The sequence below is a fragment of the Cricetulus griseus genome, chromosome 3 (genome assembly GCF_003668045.3).
Source record: "Cricetulus griseus strain 17A/GY chromosome 3, alternate assembly CriGri-PICRH-1.0, whole genome shotgun sequence".
Taxonomy (NCBI): Eukaryota; Metazoa; Chordata; class Mammalia; order Rodentia; family Cricetidae; genus Cricetulus; species Cricetulus griseus.
Window position 1 is genome coordinate 185,862,413 of NC_048596.1, and position 21,860 is coordinate 185,884,272.

At 41.8% G+C, this 21,860-nt stretch overlaps 1 protein-coding gene and 1 pseudogene across 1 annotated transcript in view; one reads left to right on the forward strand and one right to left on the reverse strand.

The window, feature by feature from the left end:
• Positions 1–21,860, forward strand: part of Pmfbp1 (polyamine modulated factor 1 binding protein 1) — a 66,028-nt gene that overhangs the window by 16,284 nt on the left and 27,884 nt on the right. Inside the window, exons 3-5 of the mRNA XM_027406115.2 lie at positions 5,830–6,078; positions 8,944–9,165; positions 21,606–21,776. Of these exons, the coding sequence (XP_027261916.1) occupies positions 5,830–6,078; positions 8,944–9,165; positions 21,606–21,776 (642 nt within the window). The remainder of the gene's footprint in view (positions 1–5,829; positions 6,079–8,943; positions 9,166–21,605; positions 21,777–21,860) is intronic.
• On the reverse strand, positions 15,474–16,108 carry LOC103163298 (annotated as a pseudogene).

The window sequence follows — 21,860 nt, forward strand, 5'->3', positions numbered from 1 at the left end:
ATCAAAAACAAACAAGAATAAGCACTCAATGCTCTTTAATTTCCCTCAATATTAATGGTCTTAACTCACCTATAAAAAGACACAGGCTAACAAAGTGGATACAAAGACAGAATCCATCCTTCTGCTGCATACAAGAAACACACCTCAAATTCAAAGATAGACATTACCTCAGAGTAAAGATATTCCAATCAAATGGACCCAAGAAGCAAGCTGGGGTAGCTATCCTAGTAGCTAACAAATTCGACTTCAAATTAAAATCAATAAAAGAGGTGAAGAAGGTCATTTCATATTCATCAAAGGAAAGATCCATCAGGAAGAAGTCTCAATTCTAAACATCTATGCCACAAATACAAAGGCAACAATGTTTGTAAAAGAAACATTATTAAAACTCAAATCACAAATAATACCTCACACACTTATAATGGGAGACTTCAACACCCCACTCTCACCACAGGACAAGACCACCAGACAAAAACTTAACAAAGAGACAAAGGAACTAACAGAAGTTATGACCCAATTAGGTTTAACAGACATCTATAGAACATTCCGTCCAAACACAAAAGAATATACCTTCTTTTCAGCATTACATGGGACCTTCTCTAAAATTGACCACATACTCAGCAACATAGCAAACCTCAACGGATACAAAACATAAAACTAACACCCTGTGTCTTATCAGACCACTATGCTTTAAAGTTAGAATTCAAAACCAACACAAATTGCAGAAAACCTACCAACTCATGGAAATTGAACAACACATAATTGCAGCATTCCTGGGTCAAAGAAGAAATAAAGAAAGAAATTAAAGACTTCTTAGAATTCAATGAAAATGAAGACACAACATACTGAAACTTATGGGACACTTTGAAAGCAGTACAAAGAGGAAAGTTCATAGCTCTAAGTGCTCACATGAAGAAACTAGAGAATATTCATACCAGAGAGTTGACATCACAACTGAAAGCTCTAGAACAAATGGAAATAAATTCACCCCGGAGGAGGAGAAGCCAGGAAATAACCAAACTGAGGACAGAAATCAATAAAGTAGAAACCAGGAAAACCATACAAAGAATCAATGTAAGGAAGAGTTGGTTCTTCGAGAAAATCAACAAGATAGACAAACCTTTATCCAAACTAACCAAAAGGCAGAGAGAGAGAACATGCAAATTAACAAAATCAGAAATGAAAAGGGGGACATAACAATGGACACTGAAGAAACCCAGAGAATCTTCAGGTCATACTTTGAAAACCTGTACTCCACAAAATTCGAAAATTTAAAGGAAATGGACAATTTTCTGGACAGATATCACTTATCAAAAATGAATCAAGAACAGATATGCAACTTAAACAGACCTATAACCCCTAAGGAAATAGAAGCAGTCATCAAATGTCTCCCAACCAAAAAAAAAAGCCCAGAGCCAGTGCAGAATTCTACCAGAAATTTAAAGAAGAGCTAATACCAATACTCCTCAAATTGTTCCACACAATAGAAGCAGAAGGTTCATTGCCAAACTCTCTTTATGAGGCTGCAATTACCTTGTAGCCTACAATTACTTTGTGTGGTACCTAGACCACACAAAGACACAACTAAGAAAGAGAACTACAGACCAATATCCCTCATGAACATTGATGCAAAAATACTCAATAAAATACTGGCAAACCGAATCCAAGATCACATCAGAAAAATCATCCACCATGATCAAGTAGGCTTCATCCCCAGGATGTAGGGTTGGTTCAACATTCGAAAATCTATCAATGTAATCCACCATATAAACAAACTGAAGAACAAAAACCACATGATCATCTCACTAGATGCTGAAAAAGCCTTTGACAAAATCCAACACCCCTTCATGATAAAGGTCCTGGAGAGATCAGGGATAACAGGAACATACCTGAACATAGTAAAAACAATATACAGTAAACCAACAGCCAACATCAAACTAAATGGAGAGAAACTCAAAGTTATTCCTCTAAAATCAGAAACAAGACAAGGCTGTCTGTCCACTCTCTCCATATCTCTTCAATATTGTATTTGAAGTGCTAGCTAGAGCAATAAGACAACAAAAGGAGATCAAGGGGATACAAATTGGAAAGGAAGAAGTCAAGCTTTCACTGTTTGCAGACAATATGATAGTCTACATAAGTGACCCAAAAAACTCTACCAGCTGATAAACACATTCAGCAAAGTGGCAGGATACAAGATTAACTCAAAAAAGTCAGTAGCCCTACTATATATGGATGATAAATGTGTGAGAAAAAAATCAGAGAAACATCACCCTTTACAATAGCCACAAATAACATAAGATACCTTGTGGTAACGCTAACTAAAAAAGTGAAAGACCTGTATCATAAGAATTTTGATCTTCAAAGAAAGAAATTAAAGAAGATACCAGAAGATACTTGGATAGGTAGGATCAACATAGTAAAAATGGCAATCTTGCCAAAAGCAATCTACAGATTCAATGCAATCCCCATCAAAATCCCAGCACAATTCTTCACAGACCTTGAAATAACAATTCTCAATTTTATATGGAAAAACAAAAGACCCAGGATAGCCAAAACAACATTGTACAATAAAGGAACTTCAGGAGGCATCACCATCCCTGATTTCAAGCTCTATTATAGAGCTATAGCCCTGAAAACAGCTTGGTATTGGCACAAAAATAGACAGGTAGCCCAATGGAATCAAGTTGAAAACCCTGAAATTAACTCAAACATCTACAAACACCTGATTTTTGACAAAGAAGCTAAAGCTATACAATGGAATAAAGAAAGTATCTTCAACAAAAATGGTGCTGGCATAACTGGATGCTGGCATGTAGAAGACTATCTATCTCCATGCACAAAACTTAAGTCCAAGTGGATCAAAGACCTCAACATAAATCCAGCCACACTGAACTTATTAGAAGAGAAAGTAGGAAATGCCCTTGAACGAACTGGTACAGGAGACCACTTCCTGAACATTACACCAGTAGCACAGACACTGAAATCAACAATTAATAAATGGGACCTCCTGAAACTGAGAAGCTTCTATAAGGCAAAGGACACAGTCAGCAAGACGAAATGACAGCCCACAGACTGGGAAAAGATATTCACCAACCCCACATCTGATAGAGGGCTGATCTCCAAAATTTACAAAGTACTCAAGAAGCTAGTTTCCAAAACACCAAATAATCCAATTAAAAAGTGGGGTACAGAACTAAATAGAGAATTCTCAATAGAGGAATCTAAAATGGCTGAAAGACACTTAAGAAAGTGTTCAACATCCTTAGCTATCAGGGAAATGCAACTCAAAACAACTCTGAGATACCATCTTACTCCTGTCAGAGTGGCTAAAATAAAAAACACCAATGACAGTTTATGTTGGAGAGGATATGGAGAAAGGGGAACACTTCTCCACTGATGGTGGGAGTGCCAACTTGTACAGCCACTTTGCAAATCAGTATGGCAATCCCTCAGGAAAATTGGAAATCAGTCTACCACAAGATCCAGCAATTCCACTCATAGGCATATACCCAAAAGAAGTACATTCATACAACAAGGACATCTGTTCAACCATGTTCATAGCAGCATTATCTGTAATAGCCAGAAACTGGAAGCAACCTAGATGCTCGTCAACTGAAGAATGGATAGAGAAAATGTGGTACATTTACACAATGGAGTACTACTCAGCTGGGGGGGGGGACAATGGAATCTTGAAATTCACAGGCAAATGGAGGTAACTAGAAGAAACTATTCTGAGTGAGGTAACCCAGTCACAAACATGGTATGTACTCACTCATATGTGGATTTTAGACATAGAGTAAAGGATTACCAGCCTACAATCCACACGGCCAGAGAAGTTAGGAAACAAGGAGGATCCTAAGAGAGACATACATGGTCCCCTGGAAAAGGGGAAAGGGACAAGATCTCCTGAGCAAATTGGGAGGATGGGGGGAGGGGAGATGGAACTAAGAGAATTGAGAAAGGGAGAAGAGAAGGGGTGAGGAGGACATGATCCAGTAGAGAGGTTGAGTTGGGGGGAGAACAGAAGAGAACAAGAAAGAGATACCATAAGAGAAAGAGCCATTATAGGTTTAAAGAGAAATCAGGCACTAGGGAAATGTCTGGAGATCTACAAAGATTACACCAATTAACAATCTAAGCAACAGAAGAGAGGCTACCTTAAATGCCCTCCCCTGATAATGAGATTGATGACTGACTTATATGCCATCCTGTAGCCTTCATCCAGCTGCTGGTGGAAGTAGAATCAGACACCACAGCTAAACCTTGAACTGAACTGGAATCCAGTTGCAGAGGAGGAGGACTGATGAGCAAATGGGTCCAGACCAGGCTGGTGAAACCCACAGAAACAGCTGATCTATACAAGGGAGAGCTCTTGGTCCCCAGACCGATAGCTGGGAAACCAGCATAGAACTGATCCAGACCCCCTGAATGTGGGTGTCAGTGAGAAGACTGCAGAAATCTATGGGGCCCCTTGTAGTGGATCAGTACTTAGCCTTAGCATAGGAATGGATTTTGGGAGCCCAACCCACATAGAGGGATATTCCCTGAGCCTAGACACAGGGGGTTGGCCTAGGCCCTATCCCAAAGGATATGACAGACTCTGAAGACCCCCCTACGGAAGGCCTCACCCTCCCTGGGGAGCAGAAAGGGTATGGGATAGGTAGGGTGTTGACAGGGACAGGGGATGAGGAGAGAGGGAGGGGGAACTGGGATTGACATGTAAAATAATCTTTCTAATTCAAATAAAAATTATAAAAAATTATTTAAATGAAAATTTGGACTGTCTTTGCTGCACCTCCAATAGATTAGTTCCAACCCAAAATCACTGAGGGAGATAAAGCATTATATGAAAATTTAAAAAAAAGAAAATAAAGAAATATTCCAAATCATGCTTAAATGCTGTTTTGTTAAATGCATTCTGTTAGTGAGACCAAGGCCATACAATGAAGTCTTGAGAGTCAACAAAATTTCCCAGGCCAGGCTTTCATTGCTTCCATCTAAATACAGAGCTATGCATGAATCTCTCATCTATACCCTGTAGGAACAGACATGGTCATTACTCTGTGGGTGTTTATAATGTAAGTAGAATAAAAGACACACAGAAGTAATTTCAAGCAAAATAAGAAACAGCACAAAAAGGATGTGCCGGTAGGTCTACAGTCCTACAACAAAGGCAGGTTAACAAGCCCAACAAGGAGATAGAGATATGAACTGAGCCTTGAAGAACGAGTGGAAAGATGGAAACTAATTAAGACCACCACCTCATTATCTACCCCTTCCACATGTCATTGTCATAACGGGTGAGGATAAGAAATGCACCAAAGCAAAACTTCAATTTTCCTGGTAAAATAACTCAGGGATGTGTCCTGTCAGCAGAGGACATGGGACAGAGAGGGGGTTCCGTGTACACGGTGAATGATCCAGAAGCCTTTCAGGAAGAGTGTGGGTTAGCTGTGTACTGTCAGGGGAAGAGAGAATGTACACACACACACACACACACACACACACACACACACACACACACACACACACACACACACACACACATTAACAGATGTCATTTTAAATTTTTTAAAGAATCATTTTTGCTTATTTTGATTCCTTCTTGCAGAGTGAGAATGTGAAGGGATACGGTGCTCAAGGAATGTAGTGAAACGTTTAGAATTTTCTCTGTGGATGAAAACATCCAAGGGCAGAGAGCTGGGTGTGAACGAATTTTGAGCAAATGCAAAAAGGCCAAAGAGTGACTGCCCATTCTGCAGCCTCTAACCCTGACTGTGTGCTCTGCGACCTCTAACCCTGTGCTGTACATCCTGTCTGCTACAGAACAAGAATCAAGCCCAGATACTGACATTCGGGGAGACCCAGATAGACTTCAGGTCCAATAAGCAGTGTCATCTGCGGCAACTACAGCAACTGAAGAAGAAGCTGCTGGCCCTGCAACAGGAGCTGGAGTTCCGCACGCAGGAGCTTCAGAGCTCCTATTGCTCCCTCCTGCAGTACCAGTCGATCCTGGAGAAGCAGACTTCCGACCTGGTTCTTCTTCACCATCACTGCAAACTCAAGGAAGACGAGGTATCTTGAGATTAACCTTTGGCATGCCCCAGGTGCCCTTGCAAGGCCCTGCCTAACAGAAGGCAAGCACTGCATTTCAAAGGGAGGATTTTGCACCACCTTGAGTAGATAAGTGCCTTCCCTCTTTCGTTCATGACCTGTCTTCGGATTAGCAAATGGAAACTAAATTGACTGCCGTGACTAGGATGAGACAACTAGTATTAATAATGTGTGGGTCTCTTGTGCACACGTGTGGTGTATCCATGTGTGAGAGGCCATCTTCTCCATATTGTTATGGCTGTTAAAATACAAGAGACTCTGGATCTCTTGGAGTTTAAAAACAAAAAGTAAAAGCTCCAATAAGTCAAGTATTTTTAGAAAAGTTGGTTTTTGGTGCTGTATAAATCCCTGGGACCTGCACAAATGGTTAAGATGTCCAGCCCCTGGTTCTGAGTGGGTCATTAAGTGCCATATTGTTTCTTCAGGATGGAGTTTTGGAGCCTACAGACTTAGTTTAAGTGCATTCTGAACGTTCATTTATACTGATGCTCCGGGGCAATATTTTTTTAAAGCAAAGAACAGCATCCCTATGAAATTCCAAGTAAATTCCAAAGACCCACAGGACTTGGCCCATTTTGGCAGGAGGGACACAGTCTTAGCACTGTGACTCTAAGCAATGGGGTAAGCAGACTCATAGGCGTGCCTTCCCCTGACGGTTTCTTCTTTCAGACTTAACGAAAGTTCCAAGGAGTATTTTAGACCGTGTTTTTACTTAAAGACCAACTCCAGGGACTTTAAAAGGGGGCCTTACAGAGAGCATAGGAAATTCTTTAAAGGCCATAGTATGGCCTAGAAAGAGTTTGTGCAAATGATTGGGAGAGGAAGGAAGAAAGATTATCCCACAAAATGTCACTGGGGAAAGTCTGTGGGCTTCAACTGTAGTTTAATAAAGCTCTAAGTGTTCAAACTGGCTGCTCACTGCACTCTAAACCAGAGCCCAGCCTGGATAAAACAACCCTGAATTAGCTGGGATGCTACTTAGCAGCAAGGGCCAGAAAGAGCTGTTGGCAACAGTCAGAGGCAGGTGGCCTGTTGCTGTTATGACAACTGTGTGTATCATCAGCATCCTACAGTCTGACTTTTAGCTTTATCACCACATTCATTCAAGGTATCCATTCCCTGGGTCACCTGAAGTGACTGCCAGAACTCCAGCAATCATGTCCTTATTCCAAAGAAGTCAAGGGAAAGGGGAGAGGAGAAGAAAGTACGTACTTTCTTTTTAAGGACACTTGCCTGAAGTTACACACAAGCAGGCACACCACACACACACACACACACACACACACACACACACACACACACATCACATGACAACAGCCAGTTCCTAGGAAGCCATTCTTTGGGAGACATTGCTGCCCCCCCCCCGTCAAAATCAAATTAACTTTTAACTATTAAGAAAGAGGGGGATAGGTCCAAGATTTGCCAAGCAGCAGTCACAGACCTCAGTCTGAGAAAAAAAAATTATTCTAAACACCCTGCCCACCTCTCTTGATGTCTTTACCCTTGTCTAAAGCTGTGTTCTGCCAACTGAGATGCACATATGAGCACTGGCATGTACTTAATCCAGGCAGTGATTCCAAGAAGCATGGGGAGGTTTGGTCAAATGGAATGGGTTTCTTGCTCTAGACAACTGGGGTTCAACACCTGGGGAGCTCTGGAAGATACTGTGGAACAGTCCTCAAAGTGGACCCCAACCCACACCACTGGTATTCACCCCTGGGGGTATTCACTAGCCAACATGTCTTCCCTATCTTTCCCCTCTGGTTGAGAGAGCAAGCAGCCAAAAGAGCTTACAGTTGGAATGAGCTGTGTGCAAAGAAATAGTGAATGCTTAGAATTCGCTGTCTGCACAGGTCCTCAAACCAATTTACATGGATACCAACAGAGCTGGCCCTATACACACACTACATACAGACACGTGTGCATGTGCATGCACACACATATACATGTTTGAAACTAGTGAGAGCTACAGGAATGTGAGTGGAAACAACCCTTCCTGCTACGATACGTGAATATCAAATGCCTCTCTTTCCCTTACAGACAACTTAAACTAAGTAATCCTTTCCTAAAGGGAATCTCGGATGAGGCAGGTAGTTTAACCAGCTTAATTAATGGGCTGGTTTCTGTCAAGAACTGGACAGTTTGAAACAACGTGAAGCCTTCTATAGTGACTTCCTCTAGGCTCCTTGAACACAGATAACTCGACATGCAATTTAGTACACTCTTGCCTCCTCGAGATTATGAGAGAAGTAAGGCTGTGTCTCCTATATGTGTAGCTTGCCCTCATCCAGTGTGATGCTTGTGAGCATCCTAGAGACACCCGTCAGTGGGTGACAGATTCGAAAAGTCATTTACATAAGCATCATGCAGATCTCAGAGGAACTTTGGGTCATGGCCCCTCACTATCTCTTGGGATCTTGCTGGCATGAAACTGTGTGCATGTGGCACTCGACACTTTCCAAATTAGATCTCTAGAGAGTGCCCAGGGAAGAAAGGACATGGGCATTCAGGTCCTTTCAGCAAAGGGAATGGCAGAAACTCATCCCTATTAAGCAGCAGGTGTTTGTTCAGTCCCTACCAAACGTCAGAGAGAATGGGAGAAGATACAGTCCCTGCCTGTAAGAGCTTAGCACTAAGGACATCCAGTTCTTCAGTCACTAACAGCCTGATAGTAAATGCTGGGACCCTTACACCTGTGTTGTACTTACGCTGTTCTTAAGGGCTTCTAGTTTAGATGCACTCACTGTGGACTCTCACAGTCAAATCCTCCCCTTCCTGGTGGGCTGCTTGCATAGGTTCAGTGTGGTTCCTCTCCCACACTAACAGGTCATTCTCTTCGAGGAGGAAATGGGGAAGCATAATAAGCACACAGGGGAGAAGCTCCATCTGGCTCAAGAGCAGCTTGCCTTGGCAGGGGACAAAATTGTCTCCCTAGAAAGGAGCCTAAACCTCTACAGGGACAAGTACCAGACCTCCCTGAGCAACATCGAGTTGCTGGAGTGCCAAGTGAAGATGCTGGAGGGGGAACTCGGCGGAATCATCAACCAGGTAGGAACCACACCACATCCCTTAGGGGGAGCTCCAGGCAGTGGCCATTTCTCAGGGGCTTCCCTCTACTGGTCCTAGCCTTTTCCACCCAAGACCCAAATGTCCCACCAAATGAATTCCTGCCCCTGAATTCTGTAGCACTCAGTTTTAATGATTTCCAGCTTTTATATTTCCTTTAAGATTACTCCTAACCAGGGATTGAGTGTTGGGACTCAGTTGATAGAGTTCAATTGGGTTCAATCCCTAGTATTATACAATGAGTTCAAGGCAGTTTCATCAGACCCCATCTCAGAGAGAGAGTCATTATTAAAGGGACTGCTACATCGAAGGATATACTGATTTGGGGTGATTGCCATGTAAACCAATGGTTCTACCATTTTACACTCTTAACAGCAATAATTAAAAGGAGCTTTTTGTTTTGTTTTGTTGAGACAGGATTTCTCTGTGTAGCTTTGGCTGTGCTGGAACTAACTCTGTAGACCAGGCTAGCCTCAAACTCAGATCCACCTGCCTCTGCCTCCCCAGTGCTGGGATTAAAGGTGTGTGCCATCACCACCAGACAAAAGAAGCTTTATAGAATATATTTTTTATCTTCCTAAGTTGTGTTAAACTAAAGAGTAAGGCAAGAAAATTTTCCTCAGTGCAATCTTCATTTCCTCTAATCCAGTGGATACTCCAGGAAAAGGCCCCAGATAGAGTTGCATCCAAGTATTTGTGGACAGAGGCCTTGGCATTAACGCCTGTGGAACAAAGAGGAGCAAAGCTAGGCTAAACAAAGACAAAAGATGAGCTGTCATGCAGTCTCCCAAAGGTCCAGAGGGAGTGGCAGGGCGTCTAGAGCTTGAGTTGAGGGAAAGAGTGTAAGGAGCCAGAGGTGTCAAGGACACCACAGGAAGGCTCATACAATTAACTAACCTAAGCTCATAGGAGCTCATAGAGACTAAACTAACAACCAAGAGGTCTGCCCAGGACTGACCTAGGCACTCTGCATATATGTTACAGTTGTGTAGCTTGGTCCTCTTGTGGGATTCCTAACAGTGGGAGCAGGGGCTGTCTCTGACTTTTTTACAGGCTTTTGGGAGCCTACTACTCATACTGGGTCACCTTGCCCAGCCTCAATACTTGGGGAGGTGCTTAGTCTTACTGCAACTTGATATGTCCATGTTTTGTTGATACTCATGGGAGACCTTCCCCTTCCTAGATGGAGACGGACTGAGGGAGTAGGAGTGGGGGGTGGCAGTCGGGGAGGGGCTGGGCAGAGAGGATGGGGTGGGGGCCAGTGGCCATGACATAATATAAATAGATTAATTTTTTAAAGTGTTCCTAGATTTCACTGTTAAGCACAAAGCTGTTCTCAGCTTCTTGCTAATAACCTTTCTCAAGTTGAAGCTATGATGGTTTATGTCATTGCCAGACATGGTACCACATGTGTATAATACCAACACTTGAGAGGATGAGGCAAGAAAATTGCAAATTCAAGGCCAACCAGGGATACAAAGGAAATTCAAAGCCAGCTTGGGCTAGATCTGTGCTTTAATGAAATTTCTTCATATTAATAAATTTCCATGCATAGAATAATCCTTGTGTTTCCTGGAATATATTCTACTTGATCAAAGTGTCACTTTTTAAACTTTTTTATGATTAAATCTAAAGAAACAAGATTAATTTGAAAGTTTAAACTTCTATCTATCTATCTATCTATCTATCTATCTATCTATCTATCTTTATTTTTTGCCCAGGACCTTGCACATACTAGGCAAGAGTCCTGCACCTGAACTATGACCCCAGCCCATTGTGCTCTCATCTCATACTGACATCTGACTTCATAGGAAATAGCTTTTTATTTGAGATGACAGATAACTCCAAAGTTTGCTTGTCATTACCCAGCATGCACTTCACCTACTCTCCATTCTCACATTTTCCTTTTTATGTAAGTTTTTTTTTTAGATTTTTTATTTAAATTAGAAACAATCTTGTTCTACCATGTTGTCAATCCCAATTCCTTCCCCCTCCCCTACTCCCGTACCCCCACCTACTCCCAATCCCATCCCCTTTCTGCTCCCCTGGGAGGGTGAGGCCTTCCATGGGGGAATCTTCAAAGTGTGTCATATCATTTGGAGCAGGGCCTAAGGCCCTCCCCGGTGTGTCTACGCTGAGAAAGCATCCCTCTATATGGAATGGGCTCCCAAAGTCCATTCTTATACTAAGGATAAATACTGATCCAGTACCAGAGGCCCCATACATTGCCCAGGCCTCCTAACTGACACCCACAATCAGGGGGTCTGGATTGGTCCTACGCTGGTTTCCCAGCTATCAGTCTGGGGTCCATGACCAACCCCTTGTTCAGGTCAGCTGTTCCTGTGGGTTTCTCCAGCCAGGTCTTGACCCCTTTGCTCATCACTCCTCCTTCTCTGCAATTGGATTCCAGGGTTCAGCTCAGTGTTTAACTGTGGGTGTCTGCTTCTGCTTCCATCAGATACTAGATGAAGGCTCTAGGATGGCATATAAGGTAGACATCAATCTCATTATCGGAGAAGGGCATTTAAGGTAGCCTCTCAACTATTGCTTAGATTGTTAGTAGGGGTCAAACTTGTAGATCTCTGGACATTTCCCTAGTGCCAGAATTCTCTTTAAACATATAACGTCTCCCTCTATTATGATATCTCTTTTCTTGCTTTCCTCTAATCTTCCCCTGACTCAATATTCCTGCTCCCTCATGTCCTCCTCTCCCCTACTCGTCTCTCCTTCTCTTTCTCCTAACTCTCTCTCCCCTCCCCCATGCTCCCAATTTCCTCAGGAAATCTTGTCCCTTCCCCCTTCTCCGGGGGAACATGTGTGTCTGTCTTAGGGTCCTCCTTGTGCCCTAACTTCTCTGATGGTGTGGATTGTAGGCTGATAATCCTTTACTCTATGCTGAATAATCCATATATGAATGAGTACATACCATGTTTGTCTTTCTGTGACTGGGTTACCTCACTCAGAATGGTTTCTTCTAGTTCCATCCATTTGCCTGTGAATTGCAAAATTCCATTGCTTTTTTTTTTTCCACTGAGTAGTACTCCATTGTGTAAATGTACCACATTTTCTCTATCCATTCTTCAGTTGAGGGGCATCTAGGTTGCTTCCAGGTTCTGGCTATTACAAATAATGCTGCTATGAACATAGCTGAACAGATGTCCTTGTTGTATGAATGTGCTTCTTTTGGGTATATGCCTAAGAGTGGAATTGCTGGATCTTGTGGTAGACTGATTCCCATTTTCCTGAGGAATCGCCATACTGATTTCCAAAGTGGCTGTACAAGTTGGCACTCCCACCAGCAGTGGAGAAGTGTTCACCTTTCTCCACATCCTCTCCAACATAAACTGTCATTGGTGTTTTTAATTTTAGCCATTCTGACAGGAGTAAGGTGGTGTCTCAGAGTTGTTTTGAGTTGCATTTCCCTGATGGCTAAGGATGTTGAGCACTTTCTTAAGTGTCTTTCAGCCATTTTAGATTCCTCTATTGAGAATTCTCTATTTAGTTCTGTACACCACTTTTTAATTGGATTATTTGGTGTTTTGGAAACTAGCTTCTTGAGTTCTTTGTATATTTTGGAAATCAGCACTCTGTCTAATGTGGGGCTGGTGAAGATCTTTTCCCATTTTGTGGGCTGCTGTTTTGTCTTGTTGATTGTGTCCTTTGCCTAACAGAAGCTTCTCAGTTTCAAGAGGTCCCATTTATTAATTGTCAATCTCAGTGTCTATGCTACTGATGTTATGTTCAGGAAGCAGTCTCCTGTACCAATTTGTTCAAGGGTACGTCCCACTTTCGTTTCTAAGAGGTTCAGTGTGGCTGGATTTATGTTGAAGTCTTTGATCCATTTGGACTTGAGTTTTGTACATGGCGATAGGTGTGGATCTATACATGCCAGCATCCAGTTATGCCAGCACCATTTGTTGAAAATGTTTTCTTTTTTCCATTGTATAATTTTAGCTTCTTTGTCAAAAATCAGGTGTTACAGGTGTGTGGGTTAATATCAGGGTTTTCAATTCGATTCCATTGGGCTACCTGTCTATTTTTGTGCCGACACCAAGCTGTTTTCAGGACTATAGCTCTATAATAGAGCTTGAAATCAGGGATGCCTCCAGAAGTTCCTTTGCTTTTCCATATAAAATTCAGTATTGTTCTTTCAAGGTCTATGAAGAACTGTGCTGGGGTTTTGATGGGGACTGCATTGAATCTGTAGATTGCTTTTGGCAAGATTGCCACTTTTACTATGTTGATCCTACTGGGAGATCTTTCCATTTTCTGGTATCTTCTTTAATTTTTTTCTATTTTATGTTATTTGTGGCAATTGTAAAGGGTGATGTTTCTCTGCTTTCTTTCTCAGCCCATTTATCTTCTGATTTTCTTTAGTTAATCTTGTATCCTGCCACTTGGCTGAAGGTGTTTATCAGCTGTAGGAGATCCCTGGTAGAGTTTTTCGGGTCACTTATGTAAACTATCATATCATCTGCAAACAGCGAAAGTTTTACTTCTTCCTTTCCAATTTGTATCCCCTTGATCTCCTTTTGTTGTCTTATTGCTCTAGCTAGAACTTTAAGTACAATATTGAAGAGATATGGAGAGAGTGGACAGCATTGTCTTATTCCTGATTTTAGAGGAACCGTGTTGAGTTTCTCTCCATTTAGTTTGATGTTGGCTGTTGATTTGCTGTTTATTGTTTTTATTGTGTTTAGGTATATTCCTGTGATATCTGATATCTCCAAGACCTTTAACATAAAGGGGTGTTGGATTTTGTCAAAGGCTTTTTCAGCATCTAATGAGATGATCGTGTGGTTTTTTTCTTCTTCAGTTTGTTTATATGGTGGATCACATTGATGGATTTTTATATGTTGAACCATCCCTGCATCCCTGGGATGAATCTACTTGACAATGATAGATGATTTTTCTGATGTTTTCTTAGTTTCAGTTTGCCAGTATTTTATTGAGTATTTTTGCTTCAATGTTCATGAGGGATATTGGTCTGTAGTTCTCTTTCTTAGTTGTGTCTGTGTGGCTTGGGTACCAAGCCTCATAAAAAGAGTTTGGCAATGAACCTTCTGCTTCTATTGTGTGGAACATTTTGAGGAGTATTGGCATTAGCTATTCTTTGAATTTTTGGTAGAATTCTGCACTGAAACCATCTGGCCCTGGGCTTTTTTTGGTTGGGAGACTTTTGATGATTGCTTCTATTTCATTAGGAGCTATTTAAATTGCTTATCTGTTCTTGATTTAGTTTTGTAAGTGATATCTATCCAGAAAATTGTCCATTTCCTTTAGATTTTCTAATTTTGAGCAGTACAGATTTTCAAAGTATGACTTGAATATTCTCTGGATTTCCTCAGTGTCCATTGTTATGTCCCACTTTTCATTTCTGATTTTGTTAATTTGCATGTTCATTCTCTGCCTTTTGGTATGTTTGGATAAAGGTTTGTCTATCTTGTTAATTTTCTTGAAGAACCAAGTCTTCCTTACATTGATTCTTTGTATTGTTTTCCTGGTTTCTACTTTATTGATTTCAGCCCTCAATTTGATTAGTTCCTGGCGTCTACTCCTCGGGGGTGAGTTTGCTTCTTTTTGTTCTAAAGCTTTCAGTTGTTCTGTTAATTCTCTCCAGTTTCTTCATGTGGACACTTAGTGCAATGAACTTTCCTCTTTGCACTGCTTTCAAAGTGTCCTATAAGTTTGGGTATGTTATGTCTTCATTTTCATTGAATTCCAGGAAGTCTTTAATTTCTTTCTTTATTCCTTCTTTGACCCAGGAATGCTGCAATTGTGCATTGTTCAATTTCCATGTGTTTGTAGGTTTTCTGCAATTTGTGTTGCTGTTGAATTCTAATTTTATATTATGATGATCCGATAAAATACCTGGGGTTATTCCAATTTTTTTTGTATCTGTTGAGGTTTTCTTTTCTTTTTTTTTTTGTCCTTCTAATGTACACATCTGTATTAAGCCTTATAGCCCACAATAATACAAATATAGGTTCAAATATCATTCAGTCAAAACCAATGCTTAATATGATATATATATATATATATATTATATATATATATATATTCCAATTTGCTCCACAAAGAGAACTATATTTCAGGCAGAAAACCGGCAGAAAGTTAACATACTTAAAAAAATATGTACTACAACTTTAAAAATATGTGCACTCAACATGCTATCATGCTGAAGGCTACAGACGCTGTTGGTCAGACTTAGATATAAACTATTAAGTCTTTGGGGGAATATAAACACCCATCACTGATAATTTTTTAGGAAGGTGAAGGATCCAGGTCTCTCAGCAGGGCCAGCAGTAGTCTGGCTGTCTCTCAAGCTCACATCTCTCACATGGGAGATTCTGTAAGATCTGTCTTAAGGAAGCACAGGCAACCACATGGGCGTCCAAAGGGAGATTAGCAAGTGACTGGATCAACTTCTTCACTATAGCCTTCAGACACTGGTGCCCCACATTCAAGTCTCTGTCGAACTGTTGTATTTCAATTTGCAGAGCCAGGTGACTGCAGATGTTTCTAAACGCAACACTATCCTTCAGATGGATGGGGAAGGGCCACTCCTGCTGTAGAGGCCCAAGCAGAGTCTGCTCTACGCTGACCAGCTCCGAGGTCGAATCCACCACGCGGGTCACCGCGACGCGCATCACCATCTGCGCCAGGGTGCAGAGTCTGCGGTCCGGGCAGCGCCCCCTTCTGCGCCCCGCAGCCCGCCTACCTGGGGGAGCTCTGCACTCCCCCCACGTCCCAGGCCCCTCCGGGTCTGCATCTGGCCTGAGCGATGAGCCTGGGCGGTGGGCACGTGGTCTGAGCCCGGTGGGCTTCAGGGGCACTAGGACCATCGCCCCAGCCCCACTTCTGCTGTAGCAGCTGCAGTGTCTGCATGGCTGATGGATGCCACTAAGGGCACAGGGCTGGCCATGGCCCAGCGAGCAGGTGGAGCACAGGAGAGGGAGCCTGGCGGCTTTCAGGATCTCGGGGTCACATTTTTCTAACTCACCTGGCCTCCTCCTCCCTCAGCATGTGTGGCCTGCCCTGCCCCCAGCCCACAGGTGGTGACCCTAGCTGGCCCCTACATTCAATTCCAGGCAAAATGAGCTCAAAAAATCACCCAAAGATGCCTGAAGCCTTCTCCAAGAGCACTTGAACATCAGCCAGATCTCTGTTGAGGTTTTCCATGTTGTTGAGTATGTGGTCTATTTTAGAGAAGGTTCCATGTGGCACTGAGAAGAATGTATATAGCTTCTTTTGTGTTTGGATGGAATGTTCTATAGATATCTGTTAAACCCAATTGGGTCATAACTTCCGTTAGTTCCTTGTTTCTTTGTTAAACTTCTGTCTGGTGGTCCTGTCTAGTGGTGAGAGTGGGGTGTTGAAGTCTTCCACTATAAGTGTACGAGGTTTTATGTGTGATCTGAGTTTTAGTAATGTTTCTTTTAGGAATGTGGAAGCCTTTGTATTTGGGGCATAGATTCAGAATTGAGATTTCATCTTGATGGATTTTTCCTGTGATGAATATGAAATGACCTTCTTCAACTCTTTTGATTGACTTTAGTTTGAAGTCTAATTTGTTAGATATTAGGATTGCTACATCCTCTTGTTTCTTGGGTCCATTTGATTGGAAAATCTTCTCCCAACCCTTAACTCTGAGGCACCATCTGTCTTTGAAGTTGAGGTGTGTTTCTTGTATGCAGCAGAAGGATGGATTCTGTCTTTGTATCCACTCTGTTAGCCTGTGTCTTTTTGTAGGCAAGTTAAGACCATTAATATTGAGGGATATTAATGACCATTGATTGTTTGGGGGTTTTTTGTTTGTTTGTTTGTTTGTTTTCGAGACAGGGTTTCTCTGTGGCTTTGGAGCCTATCCTAGAACTAGCTCTTGAAGACCAGGCTGGTCTCAAACTCACAGAGATCCTCCTGCCTCTGCCTCCTAAGTGCTGGGATTAAAGGTGTGTGCCACCACTGCCCGGCTGACCATTGATTGTTAATTCTTGTTTGTTTTGGATTTGGTGGTGGTGTTGGTATTGTGTGTGGATCCCCCCCCCTTTTCTTTTATCTGTTGGTAAAGTGGAATTGTCTATTGCCTATGTTTTTGTGAGTGTAGTTAACTTCCTTGGGTTGGAGTTTTCCTTCCAGAACTTTCTGTGGGTTGGATTGGTGGATATGTATTATTTAAATCTGGTTTTGTCGTGGAATATCTTGTTTTCTCCATCTGTAGTGATTGAAAGCTTTGCTGGTTATAGTAGTCTGGGTTGGCATCCGTGGTCTCTTAGTGTTGATACAATATCTATCCAGGACCTTCTGGCTTTCAGAGTTTCCATGGAGAAGTCAGGCATAATTCTGATTGGTTTGCCTTTATATGTTACTTGGCCTTTTTCCTTTGCTGCTCTTAATATTCTTTCTTTATTCTGGATGTTTGGTGTTTTAATTATTATGTGGTGAGGGGTCATTTTTTGTTGTCCACACTATTTGGTGTTCTGTAAGCTTCTTGTACTTTCATTGGCATGTCTTTCTTTAGGTTGGAAAAGTTTTCTTCTACTATTTTGTTGAATATGTTTTCTGCACCTTTGAGGTGGATTTCTTCACCTTCTTCTATACCTATTATTCTTATGTTTGGCCTTTTCACGGTGTCCCATATTTTTGGATATTTTGTGTTAGGGATTTGTTGGACTTAAGATTTTCTTTAGTCAATGAATCTATTTCTCCTAGTGTATCTTCAATGCCTGAGATTCTGTCTTCCGTCTCTCGTATTCTGTTGGTTATGCTTGCATCTGTAGTTCCTGATCATTTACCCAGCTTTTCTATTTCCAGCATTCCCTCAGACTGTGTGGGGGTTTTATTGTTGTTGTTGTTGTTTCTATTGTCTCTATTTCATCTTTCAAGCTTTGCACTGTTTGAATTGTTTCCTTCACTTGTTTGGTTGTTTTTTCTTGGCTTTCCTTGTTTTCTTTAAGAGATTTGTTTAATTCTTGCAATTTTTTGTTTGTCTTTTCCTCCATTTCTTGAATTTTTTGTTTGTTTTTTCTTCCATTTCTTTAAGGGATTTTCTCATTACTTCTTTAAGTGTCTCTATCATCTTCATAAAGTTGTTTTCAGGGTCATTCTCTCCTGCTTCATCTCTGTTGGGATGTTCAGGTCTTGATGCCCTAGACTATGGTGGCATTATATTGATCTTTCTGTTGTTGACTGTGTTCTTATACTGTTGTCTTCCCATCCCTTCTTCCAGTGGGTACCAGTGGAGTCTCTCCCTCTCCTGGTGGGTACTGGTCCAAGGTTCTCTTCCAGTGGGTACAAGCAGGTTCAATACTCTAATGGCTCTCCTTTTCCCATAGCTGGAGACGAGACTAGCACTGCAAAGTTGGCAGACTTTGGATGGGTTGGTCCACTGGAACGGGTTCCCCTGTGCAAAGTCCAAGAATTTATTCTTGCGAGTGTCGAGCTTTCTCAATAGTTTCATGTATGTCCAAAGATTATTTGGACATCTTCCTGAATGCTAGTCAGCTGGATGGACAAACTGACTGAGTTGTCTTCCCTAGGATCTCTGGCGGCCTTGCTGCTTTGTGCTGCTCAATACCAAAGCCAGTGATGTCAATCTCTATCTTATATCTCATAGGTCATAGGTCATCTCTTTTCCCTGACTGAGGGTGGGACAGGCTAAAGATGCTTTGGTTTAGTCTTTATCACACCTCTCAGTGGTTAATGACCTTTTCATCTGAAGCTCTCTATTCAGGGAACTATTCTTCTATGGCTTCTAAATCACTTCCATTTTTTATTCTATAGTATTAAGAAGATATTAGAAACTGTATGTATTTTCTTGCAGCATCCTCACTTTTCTATTAAGTTTCCCAATCCTTTGCCTCCTGTATGCTAAATTATTTACATGAGCATCATGTGTCATTAGTTGGGTTTCTGGCTGACCTTTCTCTAGCTTGCTCAGGGGCAGTTTTCATGCCTAATGAACAAGAACTATTTCTAAAAGTTGTGTGCTTCAGGAATTAGGAATTAGGGAGAAGAGTTTATTGGGGACAAGATCCACCATCCACACTAGAACTCTGAGCTAGTTTAATTATGTGCCTCAGTTCCCTGTAACGAGTCTTTCTCTGTCCCCCCAGCTCCCAAATAGTGACACAGAGACTTGTTATTATTTATGGGAGCTTGACCTATATTTTAGGCTTGTTTTTAACTAGCTCTTATAACTTAAATTATCCCATTTATATTAAATCTATGTTCTGCCACATGGCTCATGGCTGTTACCTCTTCTCCTACACATCCTGCTTGCTCTGCAAATCCTGGTGTCTCTGCCTTTATTCTTCCCTCTGTCCCTAGAAGTCCCATCTATATCTCCTGCCTAGCTATTGGTTATTCAGTACTTTATTACGCCAATCACAGCAATATGTCCTCACATAGTGTACAAATATCCCACAACAGTTCCCCCCATTACCACTGCAGAACAATGACAGGATGTATAGTAAACCTCATGCAACTTCCGCTGTCTAAGGAAAATTTTTAGATATAATGGAGCTGAGGAGGGGGCTGCATCGGGAAAGCACTTGGACTTGAGTTTGATACCCAGAACCCACGTGAAAACACTGAGTGTGGTGGTGCATGCTTGGAATCTCAGCATGGGGAATTGAAGGCAGGAAGATCCCTAGACTGGCCATCCAGTCTAGGCTAATTGGTGAGTTTCAGGCCAATGAGAGATCCTGTCTCAAAGGAGGGGAAAAGTGTCCTTAAAGATGACTCATGAGGCCGGGTATGGGTGGCCCACACCTTTAATCCCAGCACTCAGGAGGCAGAGGCAGGCGGATCTCTGTGAGTTCGAGGCCAGCCTAGTCTCCAGAGCAAGTGCCAGGATAGGCTCCAAAGCTACACAGAGAAACCCTGTCTCGAAAAACAACAACAACAAAAAAAAAAGATGACTCATGAGGTTTTCCAATGGCCTACACACACACCTGCATGCACGTTCGCACACACTAAAAACGTCTTGGCAAAAATCCTATTGATGAGAGTATGGAGTATTATAACTTTCTCAAAAGACAGTTATACGATATCTATTTCAGTTTGGACCGTGAACTACAGTCCCAATTATAAGAATTTAATCTACACACTTGTCTGTTACGAGAAGTTCTTTGTCCTGCCTGGTCCTCAAAGATTGATGTGCAAAAGTATACAATTCAGTTTCTATTTTAGGGGGGAAAGGCCACAAACAGCCTATATGCTCATCAACATGAGACTGGATAAATGCATTTTAAAACAATTTGAAAGGACAGAATGGAAGCACATATACCATAAGAAAATATCAATGACATCTTAAGTTTCAAAATCCATTTTTAGTCCAACATAACTCATTATCCTATAGATTCATTTATAATGTAAGTGTAGAGATAAAGTTTTACAATTGTGTGCATTGTTTGTCCTCCCTATAAAGAAAGGGTACAGGACTAGAGGTAGTAGTCAGAGAAATATATAGTTACCTATAATGTCATGGTGTTTTTTTAAGAGATGACAGAGACAAATATTTGTGTAATTTGAAACTAATTTTAAGAATAAGATAAATGAGGAGAGGGCTCAGTAAAGTTTTACCCTGCAAGCATGATGACACAGGTTTGACTCCCAGGAGCCACATAAAAATGTCAAGCTTAAAGGTTCTCTTTTAATCGGGGCATTGAAACAGACAAGAGAATCCTTGGGGCTTGCTGACCAGACAATCCAGCCAGATCAGTGAGTAGCAGGTTCAGGAGGAAAGTCTGTCTCAAAAACTAAGCCAGAGAATGACTGAGGGAGATACTCAATGTTGACCTTTGGTCCCACACATGAGTATACACACACACACACACACACACACACACACACACGAGGCGGGAAAGGGAGGGAGGGAGGGAGGGAGGGAGATCTACAAATAACTGTGGAAAGTTAATATATATACATACACACACACACACACACACACACACACACACACACATATATATATATATATATATATATATATATATATATATATATATATATCCTCATTACAATGATGTGAGCAGCACTCCCATTTGTTTGTTTGTTTTTTTGGGTTTTCAAGACAGGGTGCCCACAGGCTGGCTCTCTGATTTGTAAAAGGACCTGTGTTGGATTATATAACTGCCCAGAAATGCACACACAGATATACCTAGCACGTCACTTCACAGCTAACAAAAACACTGGTGGCACAGGGTGGCACAGGGCAGAGACCTGAATCACAGGGGATATAGAATGTGTACCCTTAGGGACTTCTATCTTGTGTATGCTCTGGTTGATAACTTTCCTTTGTTAAGGACATTCTGCTAACTGGAGGCGAACACACACTTTTAGAACATGAGTCTGGTAGGACTCTAAAGTTGGCTGACGAATTACAAACAAAAACAATTCATTGTTTTTAAATGTCCCAGGAGCCTGAGAACAAAGGTGACCACTCGAAGGTGCGTATCTTCACTTCTCCGTGCATGATTCAAGAGCATCAGGAGACCCTAAAGCGACTGTCTGAAGTTTGGCAAAAGGTCTCTGAGCAGGATGACCTAATCCAGGAGCTTCGGAACAAACTGGCCTGCAGCAATGCTTTGGTATGAGCCTCTCTTTAGAACATTGTCCTAACAGCCTCCCCACAGCGCCATGAGAAAGGGAGTCAACTAATCCCTTTAATCAAG